At 53.4% G+C, this 16,736-nt stretch overlaps 1 protein-coding gene across 2 annotated transcripts; it reads right to left on the bottom strand.

The window, feature by feature from the left end:
- Positions 1 to 207: 207 nt before the first annotated feature.
- BRSK1 (BR serine/threonine kinase 1) lies at positions 208 to 15,917 on the bottom strand. 2 transcript variants are annotated; one of them, XM_081030478.1, is made up of 19 exons: positions 15,439 to 15,917; positions 13,825 to 13,919; positions 13,637 to 13,722; positions 11,475 to 11,615; positions 9,423 to 9,539; positions 9,308 to 9,341; positions 9,154 to 9,222; positions 8,732 to 8,878; positions 8,252 to 8,283; positions 7,692 to 7,862; positions 7,048 to 7,145; positions 6,676 to 6,835; positions 6,389 to 6,449; positions 5,560 to 5,929; positions 5,122 to 5,170; positions 4,896 to 5,019; positions 4,181 to 4,382; positions 2,940 to 3,029; positions 208 to 887 (listed from the first exon to the last, which is right to left on the bottom strand). In XM_081030478.1, the coding sequence occupies exons 1-19, from the start codon at positions 15,572 to 15,574 to the stop codon at positions 730 to 732; spliced, it is 2,340 nt and encodes a 779-aa protein (XP_080886604.1). In that variant the 5' UTR covers positions 15,575 to 15,917; the 3' UTR covers positions 208 to 729. The 2 variants fall into 2 exon arrangements, with proteins under 2 accessions (XP_080886604.1, XP_080886605.1); XM_081030479.1 differs by lacking the exon at positions 15,439 to 15,917 and having other exon boundaries at positions 13,633 to 13,722.
- Between the last annotated feature and the right edge of the window lie 819 nt (positions 15,918 to 16,736).

Raw genomic sequence — 16,736 nt, 5'->3', positions numbered from 1 at the left:
GTGCAACTTCGGGAATGAACAGTCAGAGATGAACTTTCAAGAATGTGCCATCTATGCCCCTCCTGGAACCTAGTGGGTGTACATGTGTGGTGGGTCTGCAAACAACTGGTTGGCTGGCATCTTTGTCCCCTTCTGTCCCTGCCCTCCAGTCCCACCCCTGCAATCAGGGCCACCCAGGAAGTGAGAGGCCAAGGCCAGCCAGCCATCCCTGATCGAGGCTATTTATTATTGTTAAACTTTTTTGTTTTTTGTTTTGCAACCGGCGGAATCAGAGACAGGGACGCAGGCAGGATCACATGAAACCAGAATTCCTTCCGGAGAGCAAATCCGTACAGAAGGTTGTGGGGGGAGGGGGGAAACCTGGGGAGGGGGGAGCCTGGGAAGGGAGAGTTGGGGATGACACAAGGACAGATGGCTCTGTCCATCCGGATCTGCTAAGCCACCCCACCAGCTCCCATCTCTCCCCCACCCCACCCCACAGAGAGATTGATCAATAAATAAAATAATAAATTAACCAATAAATAAAATAGAAACAGCTCCCCGCCCTTAGTGCCCCCTAAAACCACCCCCGTTGGGCACGGCCCCTTGAGCCCCATCCCTGCAGGGCAAGGCCGAGTTTGTTGTGTCTCCCCCCTCCCTATGTACTCCTTGGGCCCTATTTACAGATTCACAGTTGGGGGGCAGGAAGGGGGGTGGAGGGGGCTCCCCTCCTTCCCCAGCCCCCTGGGGTCAGGGCAGAGGGGTGCCGTTGGTGGCCAGGACCTTCTTGTCTTTGGGGGGTCCTCGGCGGGGAGAGCTGGTCAGCTCTGGGTCTGGGCGGCCAGGCGGGGGCTGCAGGCTTCGGGATGGGGTACTAACAGGCCGGGTCTGGGCCCCGTTCTTCTCATCTATGGGGAGAAAGCAGTTTGGCACAGGCTTTAGAGCTGTGGAGCCCAGCATGGAGGTTCCTGCTATCAACTGGCCTGGGTAACCCTAAGGTCACCAAACCCCAGGGATCGCGCTCCGGTGACAGTGTGCTGAGGCCCAAGCCCCCAACATGAGGCTGGGAGCCTGGGGAGATGGTTGCCAGGGGAACACACACCAGCAACCAGGCCTGGCTACCCTAGAACAACAGGTCACGCATCCTAGGCCCCCTCCAAACCTTGTGGCTTTGGAAACCAGGCCAAGTTTGTCCAAGTGAGACCCTGTTGCCCGACTTCAGGAGACATTCTCAGAGACAATGGTTACAACCTCTTTGCTAAGGTACAGCTTGTGTGGCAACAGATATGATTTGAATTCCGCAGATCATAGCCAGAGGGTCCCTCCTTACTTTCCACTACGCTGGTTGTTAGGGGGAATGCTCCTTGGCAATGGGGCCTGCGATGCCTAAGGTAGGTTGTTTGGGGGTCTTGAGCCCTCCCAGTTGGGCCTGCCTGACTGGGGTCACCTTTTTGTGGTGACCCCAGTCTAGGGACCGTGGTAGCAGCACTGGTTGCCAGTAGTCATCTAACAATTTCTATAGGGCCCAAAACAGTACCTGAGGTCCTCTAGAAGAGACTGGCTCATTGTCATAGCAACCAATAAGGCTCTTCCCCCTTCTGGGGCAGATTGGAGGTTTCTTCCTGCCCTGTTCCCCTTTATAAATTACATGGTTAAGGCCCCAAGGGTGCCTGTAGGTCCTGCATCTTTAAGGTTGTACCCTTTTGGGAACGCTCGTTGCTAAGGCCACCTTTCCTTGGCAACCAGGTCTAGAAAGGTTCAGGGAGCCTAACTTGCTTTCTGGTTGTCTGGGCACCCAGGCCCAGTGGAGACTAATGGAGCAGGGTTTCTCCACTCTGACTAGTGACACTTGGGGCCAGATATTAATATCTCCTTGCTGTGGCGGCATCCTGTGCAGTTTGGGGTATTTCACAGCCTCCCTAACCTCCATCTATGAGATGCCAGTAGCCTCCCTTTTCCCCCAGAACTGAGACAACCAAAAATATCTCCAGACATTGACAGATGTCCCCTTGGGGACTGTGATAGGCCAAACCATGCCCTGCTGCAAAGAGGTCCATCTTCTGCTACCGAGAACTGTGATTATGTTACTTTATAAGGCAAAGGGAACTCTGCTGTTGTGACTAAGGCTAAAGCCCTCAGGTAGGGCGATTGTGTTGGATTATCTGGGTAGGACCTTAAAACCTTTCCAGTTGAGGTCAGGGTCACAAGAAAATCTGACCACAGAATGACCTTCAAGAAGATGCCGTGTTACTAGCTGTGAAGATGGGAGATAAGCAAAGGAATGTGGGCCTGTGGCCTCTCGGAAGACAGAACCAGATCTCCCCACCCCAAAGCTTCCAGGAGGGAGTGTGGCCCGGTTCTTGGGACACCTTGATATCAGCCCTGTCATTTCTGACCTTGGTGAAATGGGATCCGTCTGGCACCACTGCTCCCACGCAGACCTGACTCTGGGACTTGGGGTTCTCTGGTGACAAGGCCACCCAAGCTCCTGCCCTCATGGCTGGGGTCCTATTTACTTGCTCCCTTTTCCCATGGGGCCTATGGGATACCTATTCCAAGGGGAGGAGCTGCCGTATCTCAGGAGTAGAGCTGAGTAGGACTCTCTCTCCACTTAGGAATTCTGGTCATCCCTGGTTGTTTGGGAATTCCACTTCCTGACAGGAGTCTAGTGTCCAGGAAGCCCCAACCCCAAGAGAATGTCTCCTGACACTCTCCAGCTCAGCAGGGCCCCAGCTCAGCAGGGCCAGAAAGGACACCAGCTTCTCCAGGAACCTGCTCACAGGTCAGCAGATGAGGAGGCCTCAATGAAACAACAGCGTCAGCACAACAACAGGTGGGCCCTGCTTCCCCACAGCTAAAGCCTCACCTGCAAACCAAGCTGAAGCACATGGTCACCAGGAAGCCTCCCCTCCACCCCACAGGATAGAAGAAGGAGATAGCCCCACAGCCCTGCCTCCCACCTGCTAGGGCCTGTACGGAGGGCTGGTCATGAGTGCTCAGCAGCTGTGCCTGGATGGTCTCCACTACTCGCTTGAACCGACGGCTGGGACCTGGAAGGGGCAGGGAAACAGACTGACTTGGGGACATATGGGGACAGGGAAGGCCCTCCCATCCTGTGGAACCTGTGGTCCCTCTACCCAGCAAAGGACTCTCCTCCTCTTGGTCTCAATTTCTCCTAGTCTGTTGGGACCAGGCATAAATCCATGGTTTGCAAATGGAGCTAAGAAACGTTAGATTTAAAATAACAACTTTTCTATTTAAGTACATGTTGTTTTCTATTTTAGTAGGTTCTATTACTTGTTAGTTTCTAGTAGAGGCCATGCAGCTAGAAATGTAAGAAAAATCAATGGGAGGAAAAAAATCTTAAAATTGAAAATGTTCTATATTTTAGTCTTTAAGGAAAAAAAAAAAAGCCGTAATTCATTTTGGTGATGCAACACCCCAGTGTTCCATAGCACCTGGTTTAGACACTATGGGAGCAAGCTCATCTCCCAATTGTGACATATTAACCCTGGTGACAAGGAGAACAGAGGTATCCCTCGTCCTCCAAACTCTTGTTATCGGGACTCATGAACAAAGCAGAATTGGAAACAAGGCATTTCTGTGGTTTTTATCTTTTGTGCCTACTCCTGGTTGATTGTGGCTGCCTCAATTTTTCTGAGGCTGCCCTGAATTCGACAGGAACAACTGCTGCGATCAACTGGTAATGTCTGCTCTGGGTGCAGGAATGGACAGCTTGGTTTCTCCACTTTCCACTAGTGGCAGCAGCACCAATGTGTTCGCTCTTCTGACATAGAGTCTTAAAATAGTAGGAAGAGCTCTGTACTGGGAGGTCAGGAGACATGGGTTGAACCCCAGTTCTGTCACAGCGTGCAGTGTGACTCTGGTCAAGTCAATTGAGGGCTCAGTTTTCTTATCCGTCAAATGGATGATTACTAACACCTCAAAGGCTGCTGGGAAGCTTTGAGGAAATAGTGTATATAAAGCACTAGGCACATTGTAAATGTTGCTACCACCTTAAATGTTGATGAGAAAAGGGAGAAGATGTGGGTGTCGGAGTGAGGAGGGGGCTCACACAGCCAGCAGCAGCTCAGCACCGTCTCCTCCTCCCTGATGCTGCCCTCCTGGGCTGCTGTCCTACCTCAGCTGTCTTGAATGTCCCAAACACTTGGCTAGGGCAGTCTAGTTGAGGGAAACTTACCAGAGATGAGAGTAAAGGTGACAGAGTAGATACCACCACCACCACCACTGCCATCCCGTCGGGGGGAGGGCTCTGGCCCCTCAGAGGAGCTAATGTCCACCTGGAAGCGGACGGGCTTCTGGAAGACGGAGGGGCCACCACTGGCCTTGTACTCAGCCCTGAAGCTGGTCTGTGACAGCACACTGTGACTCAGGCTGGGGATCTGAGAGAGGTAGGGGACATAAGCAGGAGGTGTTTCCAGTGACCTGATTCCAGGGAATGGATAACCAACCCTACCACTGCCTCTGCCCAAAGCACTAAAAGTCCCATCAGTTACTGGGGCAAAAGGACACTAAAAGGCATCAGGAGGCCCCACTGCCTGCTGGGATTTGTAGTTTTTCCCCTCCTTTATAAACAGGGTACAAGAGGAAGAACTGAGCAACTGATTCCCAACTTAATGGTAGGGGAATGGCAAATCACCAATCCTCAGGAGCCACTACTAACATGTGGTAACTGTAATTCAGGATCCTATTTCACCACTTCCAGGCCCCAGGACACAACAAACCTCTCCTGCATCCTTGCTCCCACAATGATCAAACCCAACTCTGGCTAAAAAACTACAAATCCCATGAAGCGCAGAAAGAAGTCTGGCCTATGCTACGGTAGTGAACACCAAGGGCTGCTGGGATTTGTAGTTCTATGGTGGCCAGCGTACATGGAGACCCAGTCCCCTCACCGACAGAAAGGCATGGACAATGTCTGCTTTGATGCTGCTGAGAGGTTTGTCCTTTAGCACGAGGAATATTTGTTCTTCTTTGTCCAAGGAGATGAAGTTACCAAACCAGGAGCGTTTTGCCAGCCTGAGTGGGAGGGGATGTTTGGAAGAGGGTCAGGAGGGGGCTAAGGGAATGAATTCCCCTTCTCCCCTCCATCTCCTCTTTTCTCTTCCCTGTTAGACTCACTCTGGAGAGGACTCTGGCGTCAAACTGGACATCTCCTCTGCGGTGGGGACTGGGGGGGAGGGGAGGGCATGGTCAACACTTGTCCATCATCCTCGTGTCCAGCACACAGGCCAGCAGTCGCCTCCAACTAGGGGGTCCAGACCCAGTGTCTATTCACCTCCCAGTAGCTAAAAACCCCCAAATGACAGGCTGCCTGATGTTTCTTCTAGGGCTGCTGCCCCATTAGGCCACACCCCTGGGTGGGGCTTACTCGCCACGAGCCAATGGAACAGTGAGCCAGAGCACCCAAGAGGCGTGTCCTTCAGAGGCAGAGGCCCCATCTTCGCCATAATCTGCATCTCTGCTCACAGCCCCATCGTCCCCTAGGATATGGGAATCTGGGCCCAGACTCCTCCCCACATTAGGACTCAGGATTTCGCGCCCCCAGGGACCCTGTACCCTGCATCTTGCGCCGGTGAAAACGAGGGGAGCCCAGGAAGCTGTTGCGGATTGAGTTGAGACGACTCCTCCAGGCGGCTCCCCCGACGCCACCGCCTGGGCTTGGGGGCGGTGTTGTTCCCGGGGTCCCAGTGGGGCTGGCCCGGGGCGTGTGCAGGGGAGAGTGCAAGGGAGTACCCCCGGAGGAGCGTGGGGAGCCTGGGGGACCGGGGAGGGGCGTGGAGCGGGCACTGGGAGGCGGGGGCTGCTCCCCGGTGCCCCCACCCCTGGGGCCCCGAGAAGGCAGCGTCTGCGTTTTGGAAGTTGGAGAGCCCCCGCCCCGAGCCTCATCTCCAGTCCCTGGCTCCGGTGAGAAGGAAAAGACCGGACTCTGTCAAGGAGCGGAGGCGGGTGAGACGACTACAATTCCCAGGAAACTGTAGGCGCCCATTCTCACACCCACGCAGGAGGGCCCCGATGCATGCCGGAACTTATAGTCCAAGTATCCCCCCCACCCCACCCCCCGTCCGCCACAATCCCCATTGTTAAGGGGCTTTTTCTATCATGCTCACCGCTGTAAACCAAGCAGTGACTAGTACACAGTAGACGCTCAATCACCTTCTTTTAAATGAGTAAATGAACCCTTCAGACCTAGTGAACACCCAACCCTAAGAGGTGGAAATGGCCCATGGATTAAAATACTAATGAGGCCTTGGGTCTTTGGCCCGTTAGGTACAAGGAGGCAATATCTCTAAACTTCATGGGAATTATAGTTTGTGAAACTCGATCTCTAATCCACAGGATCTTCTACCCTTTACCCCTTCTCAATTCATTGGGGACCTGGCCTTACCCTCGGGCTGCTCAGAGGACTGGAGGACAGACCAGTGGAGGCTCCACTGACACTACGGGATCTGTTTCCAGGATAGATTAAACCAAAAAAAAGAAAGAAAGAAAAATCAGGAGGAAGGGTTTCAAAAGGCTCAGTTTCCTCTCCCTTCAAGATGAGGAAATGAGGCCCAGAGAGGGCAAGTGACTTGTTTCAATCACACAACACCTTAGAGGTGGGGATGGGGTTAGAACCCTTAAGTCCTTCCCCACCCAGGACTGTAAATCCCATTGGAGGAGCAGGGTTCCTACCTCTGGCTGTGCTGGGCCATCTCCAGGGCCCGTCGGGTAGGTACGGGGGAGCCGCCACCACCGGCATCAGTGATGCTCAGGACTTCCATGGACTTCCGCTCTGGCCGCCGCTTCCCATGACGGCTCAGCATGGGGGAGTCCACACGCTTCCGAGGGGGGTCTGAGGGCCGAGAGTTTCAATCCAATCAAAAGACAGATTCATCCAGCTGTACATGGCATTCAGACAGATGGAGAAACTGAGGCCCCGAGTGGAGAGGCGTTTTGACAAAGGTCACAGAGCAAATCAGGGAGTCTAAACCTGGAACTTCAGGTCCTGCAGCTCCTTCCCCCCTCGGAAATCTGGGGTCTGGACTCCCAGCCCTGCCTTCTCACCAACATCATTCCGGGGAGGCAGGTCCTGGTCCTCACAGCTGGGGTACCGCTCTTTCCGATCCAAAAGCAGATAATATATCATCTTTTCTTGGTTCTCCCTATTGGGGGAGGGGGTAGGGTAGGAGAGGACTGGAGTTAGAGGTCAAGTCCCAGAGGCGGTTCTTACCCACTCCTTGCAGCTGTGGCTCTCTGAGGGCTCAGTCCACCCAGTATCTCTGTCTATGGTTCCATTTTCCTAGGTATCAAAATGCAACCATTTGTCCTTTGTCTTGGTGTATATCTCAGCATCACTTCTCTCAATCATCATCATCATCATAATAATAAATATAATGATGATGAAAATACCTAACATTTGAGCATTTACTATATGTAAAGTACTACAGGAGGCACACCGTCTGTCTCAGCATCCATTAATACTTTTCAGCATCGTCTGCTTTTCCCTGCTGGTTCTACTGCCCCCTCGTGGTTCCTCTGGGAACATCTCCACGCGGGAGTTTTAAGCCACGCCCCATCTAGAGGCCAGGCTGCAGCGGCCAGGGAGTCTGCGCGTGCGCGATGCCAGGCACACCCTTGTCGCGCCCCTGTGGGCTGTCGCGGGAGCTACCGCAGTTCACCGGGAGTGTGTATTTTGGCGGAGGCCTTACTCCTCGCTGCGCAGCTCGCGGTGCAACCGCTCGCGGTCCCTGAAGCAGCCCAGGGAAGCCATGCTCTCCAGGACGTCGGGGTCCAGCTCTCCATTCGATGGCAAGCTCCGCATGGCCACCCTACGGCCTGGGGCTGGCTCCAAGCATGGGTCCGGCTCGTGTTTCCCACCCCTGAGGAGGAGAAGAAACATGATAGGGAACCCAGCATCAGGGATTCCAGCCCTCTCTTATTTGAGGGGTCCTGGGTCCCAGCCTTCACCTCTTGGGAACCCAGGAATCCAGGCCCCCCAGCCCTTCCTCCCTCAAAGCAAGAGTCCAGAATCCTAGCCCCTTCTCCCTCAGACCCAGGAATCCAGGCTCCAAGCCCTCTTCTCCCTCAGATTCAGAAGTCCAGGCCCCCAGCCTCTCTTCCACCTGTGTCCTCTTCCTCTAGCACCCAGAAGTCGGAGTCCCTGGCCCCTCCTCACTCAGAAACTGGGGCATCCCCTTGGCGGGCCCCTGGATATTTGGACTACTGTCCCTCCCTCAGGAACCCCTGTGTCCAGTTCCCCCATACTTACAGGTACCAGGGATGTTTTTGAATTTGCTCCAGCTGTGAGGGGGTGGGTCGTAGAGAAGCACAAGTGAGGTTGTATGATCACAGTTGGTCGCAATGAAAGTTGATAGGGTGGTGTTAGGGGTCCTTGACTGCCCCCTACCCTCCCTGTCACTAACGGCTGGATGACTGCTCTTGTCTCCCCTTAGTGGCGGCTGAACGTATTGCCCTGTGCTTGCTCAGTCCAACTACTCTGGACCCTGCCTGGGTCACCTGGGAGGGCCTGTCTGTGCACGTGCTCTCCCGCAGAAGTGGGGGTCCTCCTCCCCTTTTTGGAGTGGCAGTTTTGCAGGACTTGGGGCTGAGGCTCAGTCAGCAACTCCCCTCCTAGCCATCATCCCAGGAACTGACACGCCAGTCCTGGAAATCCATCCTTATGACTCCCTTAGGGATTCTGTCCTCATCACCCACTGTCCTTACCGCTGTCCTGGTTCCCCCAACTCACACTGAGCCTTTTCTCTGGCTCCACTTCGATCATCCCTCTCAAAAGGCTCTGGCAGTCTGGAGGAATGAAGTGTGGCATGTGGAAGACACCCCGTTTCACCTTCTCCAGCAGCTGGCGGAGGTTGTCATCATCGAAGGGTAGAGCCCCCTGGGTGACAAATGACCCACCACTGTCCCAAGCTCTCCCAAGGCTCCTGGCTGCCCCATCCCTTTTGGGGCCCCCCTCTGGACCAACCAACAGCTCTGTGACTGAATGGTTACCTCCAGGATCTTGGTCTGCTGGTGAATACACAACCCCCCTTCCTGATAACAGTTAAATATTTGAGAGACAACCCCTGGGGTGAGGATGGAATTCCATCTTCTATGCTTCCACCAGGCAGGATTGTTCTAGAAATGGAGCAGGAGAGGCGAGGGGCACCTTACCACAAGCAGGGCGAAGAGGATGACCCCACAGCTCCACATGTCTGCCCGGCGGCCATCATACTTTTCTCCCTGGAAGGGAGCAGGACCAGCCATGAAGTTCATTTCTTCACCAGGCTCCCTCCACTCCCATTCCCTCCACCTGTTCCTCACTCACCTTAATCACCTCTGGACACGCATAGTGGGGGGACCTGAGGGAGAGATGTGACGTGAGCCTCTGGCCAGCTTCTATCCCTCCACTGGGGACTCAGGAGGCCAGGCCCCTGACTCACCCACAGCTGGTCTCCAGGAGGCTGTCCCCCACCTGCAGGGATGCCATGCCGAAGTCTGCAATGCGGATGTTGTTCTTCTCATCCAAAAGCAGGTTCTCAGGCTTCAGGTCTCTGTGGCTGAGACAGGCAGGTGGGGCTCAGGCCTCTGTCTCCCTCCTGGAAGCCTAGGCCCCATTCACTCTCAGAGGGGGAGACTTCTGGAGTCTTTGACTAGGGACAATTTCAAACATGTACCAAAGTAGATAGAAGAACATAGAGAAGCCCCCTGTGCCCATTCCCTGGCTTGAGCCATTATGAAATCAGGGCAAGTCTTCTCTCATCGACACCCCTACATCGTCTCTCTTTGCCCCACTGGATTATTTTGTGGGAGCCTGCATATGTTGTATCATTTTATACACAAATATTTGAGTATGTATGAGGTGAGATATTTTGAGGTAAGCAGGGCTGATATTGAACTGGCTCTTTAAATATTTAAATATTTCCATACTGAATAATAAAAACACAATACTGCTACCCTAAGCTTGTCACCGGTCCCTCCCTCAGGTCTCCCTTCCCCCCGGGGCCAAACTTCTTAAGATTTAAGAGTTACTGTCTGGGGATGGTGAGGGGGGGATGGCTGGGATTCTAGGATTTCTCTTGGAAGTGGTCAGAATTGGTTCATACTGGTTGTTAAGTATGTTGATTATAGTCCCTTGGAGGTAAGTATGTTTAATGTCAGTGTTTTGACACCATCTTGTCAATAGGGAGGTGTTGACAATTGGCATGAGCTGCATTTTTATCACCCAGCTTTACCCCCAAGTCTGAATCCCTCCGCCCTGGTCCCCACCCCATCTCCAATTCCCATCCCAGAGAGAGAGAGGGGTGCAAATAGATGAAGTTGAAAGACGAACCAAAAGGATGTATTTTGTACCTTAATTAATCATAAACATGCTGCATATTTAATATCTTGTTTTGAGAGCTGAAAACAATTCAGAGAGGAAAGAATGATCTTTTCCTGTGGGTGTTCATATTCCAAAAAAGAACCTCAATCCTTACCTCCCACCAAATACAAACATTAATTTGAAATGAATCCCAGGCCTAAATGCAAGAGCTAAAACTATACAACTTCTAGAAGGAAACATAGGAAGGAACCTTAGCAACTTGAGCTGGGCAAAGATTCTTAAATCGGACAAAAAAAAGCATGAATTGTAAAAGCAAAAAAAAATCAACAAACTGGAGTTCATCAAAATGTAAAACTTTTGATTTTCACTAGACATTGTTGTAAAAATGCAAAAGCATGTCACAGACTGGAAGAAAATACTTGAAAAATATACATCCAATGAGACTTGTCGCTAGAATAAATAACTCTTACTATATTCAACAATGAAAAGACAACCAATTCAATTAATGGACAAAAGATCTGCATAGACATTTCCACAAAGAAGATATACGAATGGCCAATAAGCACATGAAAAGATGTTCTACACAATTAACCATCAGGGAAGTGGAAGTCAAAACCACAATGAGATCCTACTTCACACCCACTAAGGTGGCTATAATCAAAAAGCCAGATAATGACAAGTGCTGACGAGGATGTGGAGAGATCCAGACCCTCATAAACTGCTGATGGGGATGTTAACTAGTGCAGCCATTTTGAAAAATGGTCTGGCACTTCCTCGAAAGGCTAAACATAGAACTCCCACAGGACCCAACAATTCCACTCCTAGGTATGTACCAGAGAGAACTGAAAACACAGGTACATGCCAAAACCTGTACATGAATGTCCATACATCCACATTATTCATAATAGCCCAAAAGTTGAAATAACCAAAATGTCCACCAACCAGTGAATGGATGAACAAATTTGGTCCATCCATACAATGGAGTATTACTCAGCTATGAAAAGGAATGAAGTACTGACATCTGTTATAGCAGGGATGAACCTTATAAACGTTTTGCTAAATGAAAGAAGCCAGTCACAAAAACCACATATAGTAGGATTCAATTTCTATGAAATGTCCAAAATGGTACATCCATAGAGATAGGAAGCCAATTAGTAGTTGTGCCCCTCACCAGATGGAGTAGCTATGGCAGAAGTCCAATGCTGACACGATCTGGCGGAAGAACTTCCGGGCCTCCTTGGGGGTCAGTCTTCCCTTCTTTACCAGGTAGTCAAACAGCTCACCTCCAGAGACATGCTCCAGAACCAGGTACCTGAGGGACATGGAGGGGGTAGAGGGCTGGAAGGGACAAGTGAGGGACCAAAGAGCCTGGTCTACCGTTTCCATCAGTCCCTCGACCCCAATATCAGACTCAATCCCATGGAGGCAGAGAACTCTAATTTCTGTAAATCCCTGGAAGGAGTAGATTCCAATTCCCATGAGTCCCTGGTAGAGACTCCAATTCCCATCAGTCATTGAGAAGCAGAAACTTAATTCCTATCAGCCATGGCAGTGGAGATTCCCATGTTGGACCTTAGGGGTCCAACACTTTGACTTATAGTTGTCCTCAGGAGATAAGGCAATTTCGTTAGCAACTAGGTCCCAATTCTCCTAGACCCCTAGGAAATAAACCCTCTATTTCCATCAGCTTCTGGAAAGCCAAAGTTCTGATTATCATTAGTTTCTGGGCTGCAGATAACGGAATTCTCATCTGTTCTTAGGCAATGACATTTGCAGTGTGCACCACGTCAACTGTCAACTTCTGTGAGTTAAACACTACAACTCCCATCAGCCTCAAGGGAGGTAAAGACTCCAATCCCCATTAGTCCTTGAGAGTAAGAGACTCTAATACCCATCAGCCTTTGGGAAGCCAGAATTCAATTCCCATCAGCCCTAGGCAGCAGAAACTCCAATGGCAACTTCAACAATATTAACACTTTGACTCCTAGTTGTTTCAAGAGCTATGGCAACTCCATTAGTACTTGGAGGATGGACAACCCCAATTATCATAGGATTCTGGGAAATAGAGACAACCCACCCATACATCTCCATTGGCCCCCTGGAAAGCCAAGCTTCTTATTCGCATAAGTCTCTGGGGTGAATAAACTGAAATGACACTAATTTTTAGCAATAATAATGGTACCGTGTACCAATCTAAGTCAATTTCTGTGAAGGAAATGACTGCAACTCCCATCAACCCCAGAGAGGTGAAAAAACTCCCAACTCCCATAAGCCTCTGGGACATAGCCTCCAACTTCCCATCAGCCACCTGGATTTTAAAGACTCCAAATCCCATGAGGCTCTGGAAAGTTAAAACTCTCACTCCCATCAGCCCCTACCCCCCAACCCCAGCTCAATTTCTGTGTGGTCTTGGAAAGCTGAGATTCCTCAGTGAGACACAAAACTCCCCTGGAGTGGAAGTGATCGCTTCTATTGCCACACCTGGGGTAGCCCAAGGACTACAATTCCCATGAGTCCCTGGGCCCAAGGCAGCTTCCTGCCTGGGGAAACCCGTCTTAGCATGTGATGGGTGTTGGGAGTCAGTTCATCCTGGGGATCGTGTAGTGGGGGCAGCGGGGCTGTCCCCTCTCCTGCTGCCCAGCCCAGCTGTCCCTTGGGTCACCAGAGTCCAGACAAAGGCCTATTGTCTGAAGCCTGGACAGCTTTGAGAGAGGGACTCAGAACTCCTAAGGAGTCCCATTGTTGGATTGTCCATCATAGTGCCCAGAGTTATGTTGGAGATGGAGAGGGGCCTCCAATGCTCGAGAGTGGGGGTTGGGAGGAAGCAGGAATCCCTGGGCCTTGAGCTTTGCTAGGCCCCATAGCCTTAGCAAATGGGGTATGGCGCGAGGCGGCGAGTAGGGATCTGTCCTTACTTAGCAAGTTGGGTCTGGCCAAGGGCACCCAGATTATTCAGTATAGTGTGTTCCCTCAGTGCAGCGGAGTGAGCGACTGGGGCTGGAGTGCAAGGAGGAGGATCAGCCTCTTGTCTCCCTCTCAGGGCAGCTCAGGTTTGATGGTCCTGTCGCTGAGGCACATTCAACTGTTAACATCATGCCTGGTCAGTGTGGGAACAATCAGTGTTATGCGTGTGCAGGTGGGTGTCCCTATGCTTATCATTAGTTTCTGGGCTGCAGATAACGGAATTATCCTGAGAAGGAACTGGGCCTTCAGTGGCCCAGCTGGGAGACCTCAAGTTTCCCCAGGCCCCTCCAGGCCTTGTTTCCAAGAAAGGTCCCATGCTAGGAACTTGGGGAGGCCGCATGGAGAGGCTGGGTGTCTATAAATACCTACAAATATTTCTTGTTCTCGTAGACATCGTGGAGCTTGAGGACGTGCGGGTGTTCAATGAGCTTCAGGATGGCGATCTCCCGCTCTACCTGGGGAACAGGGTGGTGACAGAGAAATGGAGGTCAGCACAGCCTGTCTCCCTCCCCCCCATTTCCATAAGGATCCCCTCTCCCTGCAACACACACACACACCTTCATCAGGACGGATTCAGACAGCTTCTCCCGGTTCACGATCTTGATGGCGACCTTTTGGCCCGTGATGCAGTGGACCCCGAGTTTAACCAACCCTAGGGGAGCAAGATTGAAAATGTGGGGTGTGCTCCCAGAGCACCGTCCCCCAATCTGGCTCCTATGCACCCCTTGCTACCCTGTTTCCTACTCCTTCTCCCACTGGCTATTTCACAGTGCCCTGATTCACCTTGACTTGAGCTCCTGGGGGCTGACAGTCGCCATGCCCACAAAACACAGTTCTCTGCCCACTCCCTGTTGCCGAGTTCTGTTCCTCCTGATTGTCCATCCACCCACATGCCTTCACCTCCATAGCCGCCTTTGAGTCTCACCTCAATTCTGTCCTTCCGCGGTGCCTGTACAAGTTCATCTCTCCATATAGTCTTTCCTCACTGTGTCTCCATAGTTTCGTCTCTCCCAATCTGCCTTCAAACCTCTCTCTCTCTCCTTCAACCCATCACTTCCTTGAATTCTTTGTGCTTCAATCTTCGGAAGACTCCACGTCTCCCAAGGAATATAATCTCATGTTTGCCCCCTTTCCCAAACCATCCTCTCTACTTTCTCCCAAACCCTGACGTTCCAATCCCCTTCTTTTAATAGCAGCTGTAGTTAGGTGCATGCAACCCCCAAAGTTATGCCCACTCCCCAAAGGAAACCCCAAAGCCACAGACCCAGGAGTCCAGGCCCCAGCCCCTCCTCTCTCAGACCCAGGAGTCCAGCCCTTCAGCCCCGCCCCCTTAGGCCCAGGAGTCTGGCCCTCCAGCCCCCCTCCCTCAGATCACAGCCAGGCCCGTGGCCCCTTTCTCCCCAAAACTCCCGAATTCATGTCAGCAACACCTTCCCACTCTCATCACTAGTTTCTGGAGGTCTGACTCTCTCCCCTCCTACCTCAGGCCCTGGCCCTCAGCTTCATAGAGACTCTGGGCCCATCCCTGGACCCCCTGCCCAGGTCACAGGTGTTCAGCTCCCACCCCCATCCAGCAGGTAAGAAGCCATGACTTGTGCTGCCTCCTCCACAGCCACTACTGAAGGATTTGCCTCTCACATCCACCTTGCACCTCTGTTCCTGGTCCTCACACTGAGCCAGCATGCTGGAGTAGAGGGAGGATGCTGTAGACCCCATAGCCTCACTCCCTATCATTCCAACGGCCCTCTGAGGCCAGAGGACCATGCAGAGGGAAGCAGCTTCCTGGGCGCACCCCAGTCCGGCACCTCATCCCAGCCTGCGGCTTACTGCACCAAGGATCTCTGCTCTCATTGCCACCATCCCTGCTGCAGGCTGGCCTCCCTTCCCCACTGCTGCTGGAGCCCCTCCAACCTCTGCCCAAACCGGGTGGGAGCCCTTGGGCCCCAGGATCCTCCAGGAGTCCAGGACCCCAGCCCTCTCATCCCCAGGACCCCAGAGTCTGAGCCTCTTCCCCACTCTTATCCTGGGACCCAGCAGTCTGGACCCCAAGTTCCTTTTCTGTGAGGGACCCAGGGGTCTGAGCAGCCAGCCCCTGCCCTTTGAATACCCCGCCCTCTGCCCTCAGCTCCCCCTGCCCCCGCCCCCACCAAGTGTTCCCTCCCTGGGCTCACCTGTCTGTCCCTTGCCCAGCGTCTTCTCCAGCCGATAGGGGCCCACATACTGGGCGTGCTGGGGTGGGTGTGGGTGTGGGTGCGGGAGGTGGTAGGCGGGGGAACCCCCGCCTCCCTCCTTGGCCCCAGACGACATGGTGCCCTTGGTCCCGGCCCGACCGGCCCCCCGGCCGCCCCCCCTGCGGCCGGTCGCCCCGTCTCTCCGGTGGGGGCCAGCGACCGCTCCGTCGCGGCCCCCCCGGCTGCCCCCCAACTCTCCGGGGGTCCCCAGGGGGCTGGGCTGGGCCCCCCAGTCGGCGGGCCGCGGAGCTGGGGGAGGGGGGCGGGCCCGGGGGGTCAGGCCCCGGGAGTCAGCATGGCCCGGGGTGGGGGCTGTGCGGCCCCCCCTCCCCAGCCAGTCCCTGGTTGCCCCCCCTTCTTGCGCCTCCCCCCGCCGGGGGGGGGGTCTGCGGTGCGGGCCGGCGGATGCTGCAGGCCGAGGTCCCCCCCGCCCCCCCACGCGCCCTCTCTCCTCCGCCTCCTCCTCCTCTCCGCCTCCCCCCGCCACCTCGTCCTTTCTCTCCGGCACGCTGACATCACCATCCGGGGACTCCGGGCCCTTCCCCAAAGTTAACCCTTTCGGAGGGGGGGGGAAGCGGGGCAGGGGGCGGGCTTGGGAGCTGGAGGGATGGAGAGGAGGTGGGAGGATGCTGAGATGCAGGAGAGAGGATGGAGGGAGAGAGCTGAGGAGCAGACGGATGGGGCAGGGATGGAGCTGCTCGAAGGGAGGTGAAGTCCCGCAAAGAGACAGAGATGGTAACAAGAGAGACGGAGAGGACCAGAGACCCAGCTGGGGCAGGAAAGGGAGATGCGGGAAAATGGAGACAGGCAGAGATGGGCAGAGACAGAAGAGAAGAAAGGAATCTAGAGAGAAGCACAGAGATGGGGAGAGAGCTGTAGGAAAGCAGAGAAAGGGATGAGGTGGAGAATCAGAGAAGTGGGAAATGGGGAAACAGCCAGTCAGAGAAGAGGCAGAAAAATGGCCAGGTGTAGGGACAGGTTCCGAAAGTAGCTAGAGAGAAACAGGGAGATGTAGAAAGAGAGAACTACAGAGAGAGAGGTACAAAGACAGGGATAGAAGTGGGAGTACACGCAGGTGGAGGGCTAGATGATGAGGGAGATGGTGACAAATTGGAGGGGCACAGAAAGACAGAGACAGAGGCAGAGGAAGGAATTTGGCGACTTGCCAGCCCCACTCATCTCTGTTTCCCCAGACCCCCAAGCCTGCCCTCCCTGGGTCTCCTTTCTCTACCAGCACC

This window comes from Rhinolophus hipposideros (genome assembly GCF_964194185.1).
Source record: "Rhinolophus hipposideros genome assembly, chromosome: 21".
Taxonomy (NCBI): Eukaryota; Metazoa; Chordata; class Mammalia; order Chiroptera; family Rhinolophidae; genus Rhinolophus; species Rhinolophus hipposideros.
Note: the sequence above shows the minus strand (reverse complement) of the source record. Positions and strands in the feature narration are given on the sequence as shown.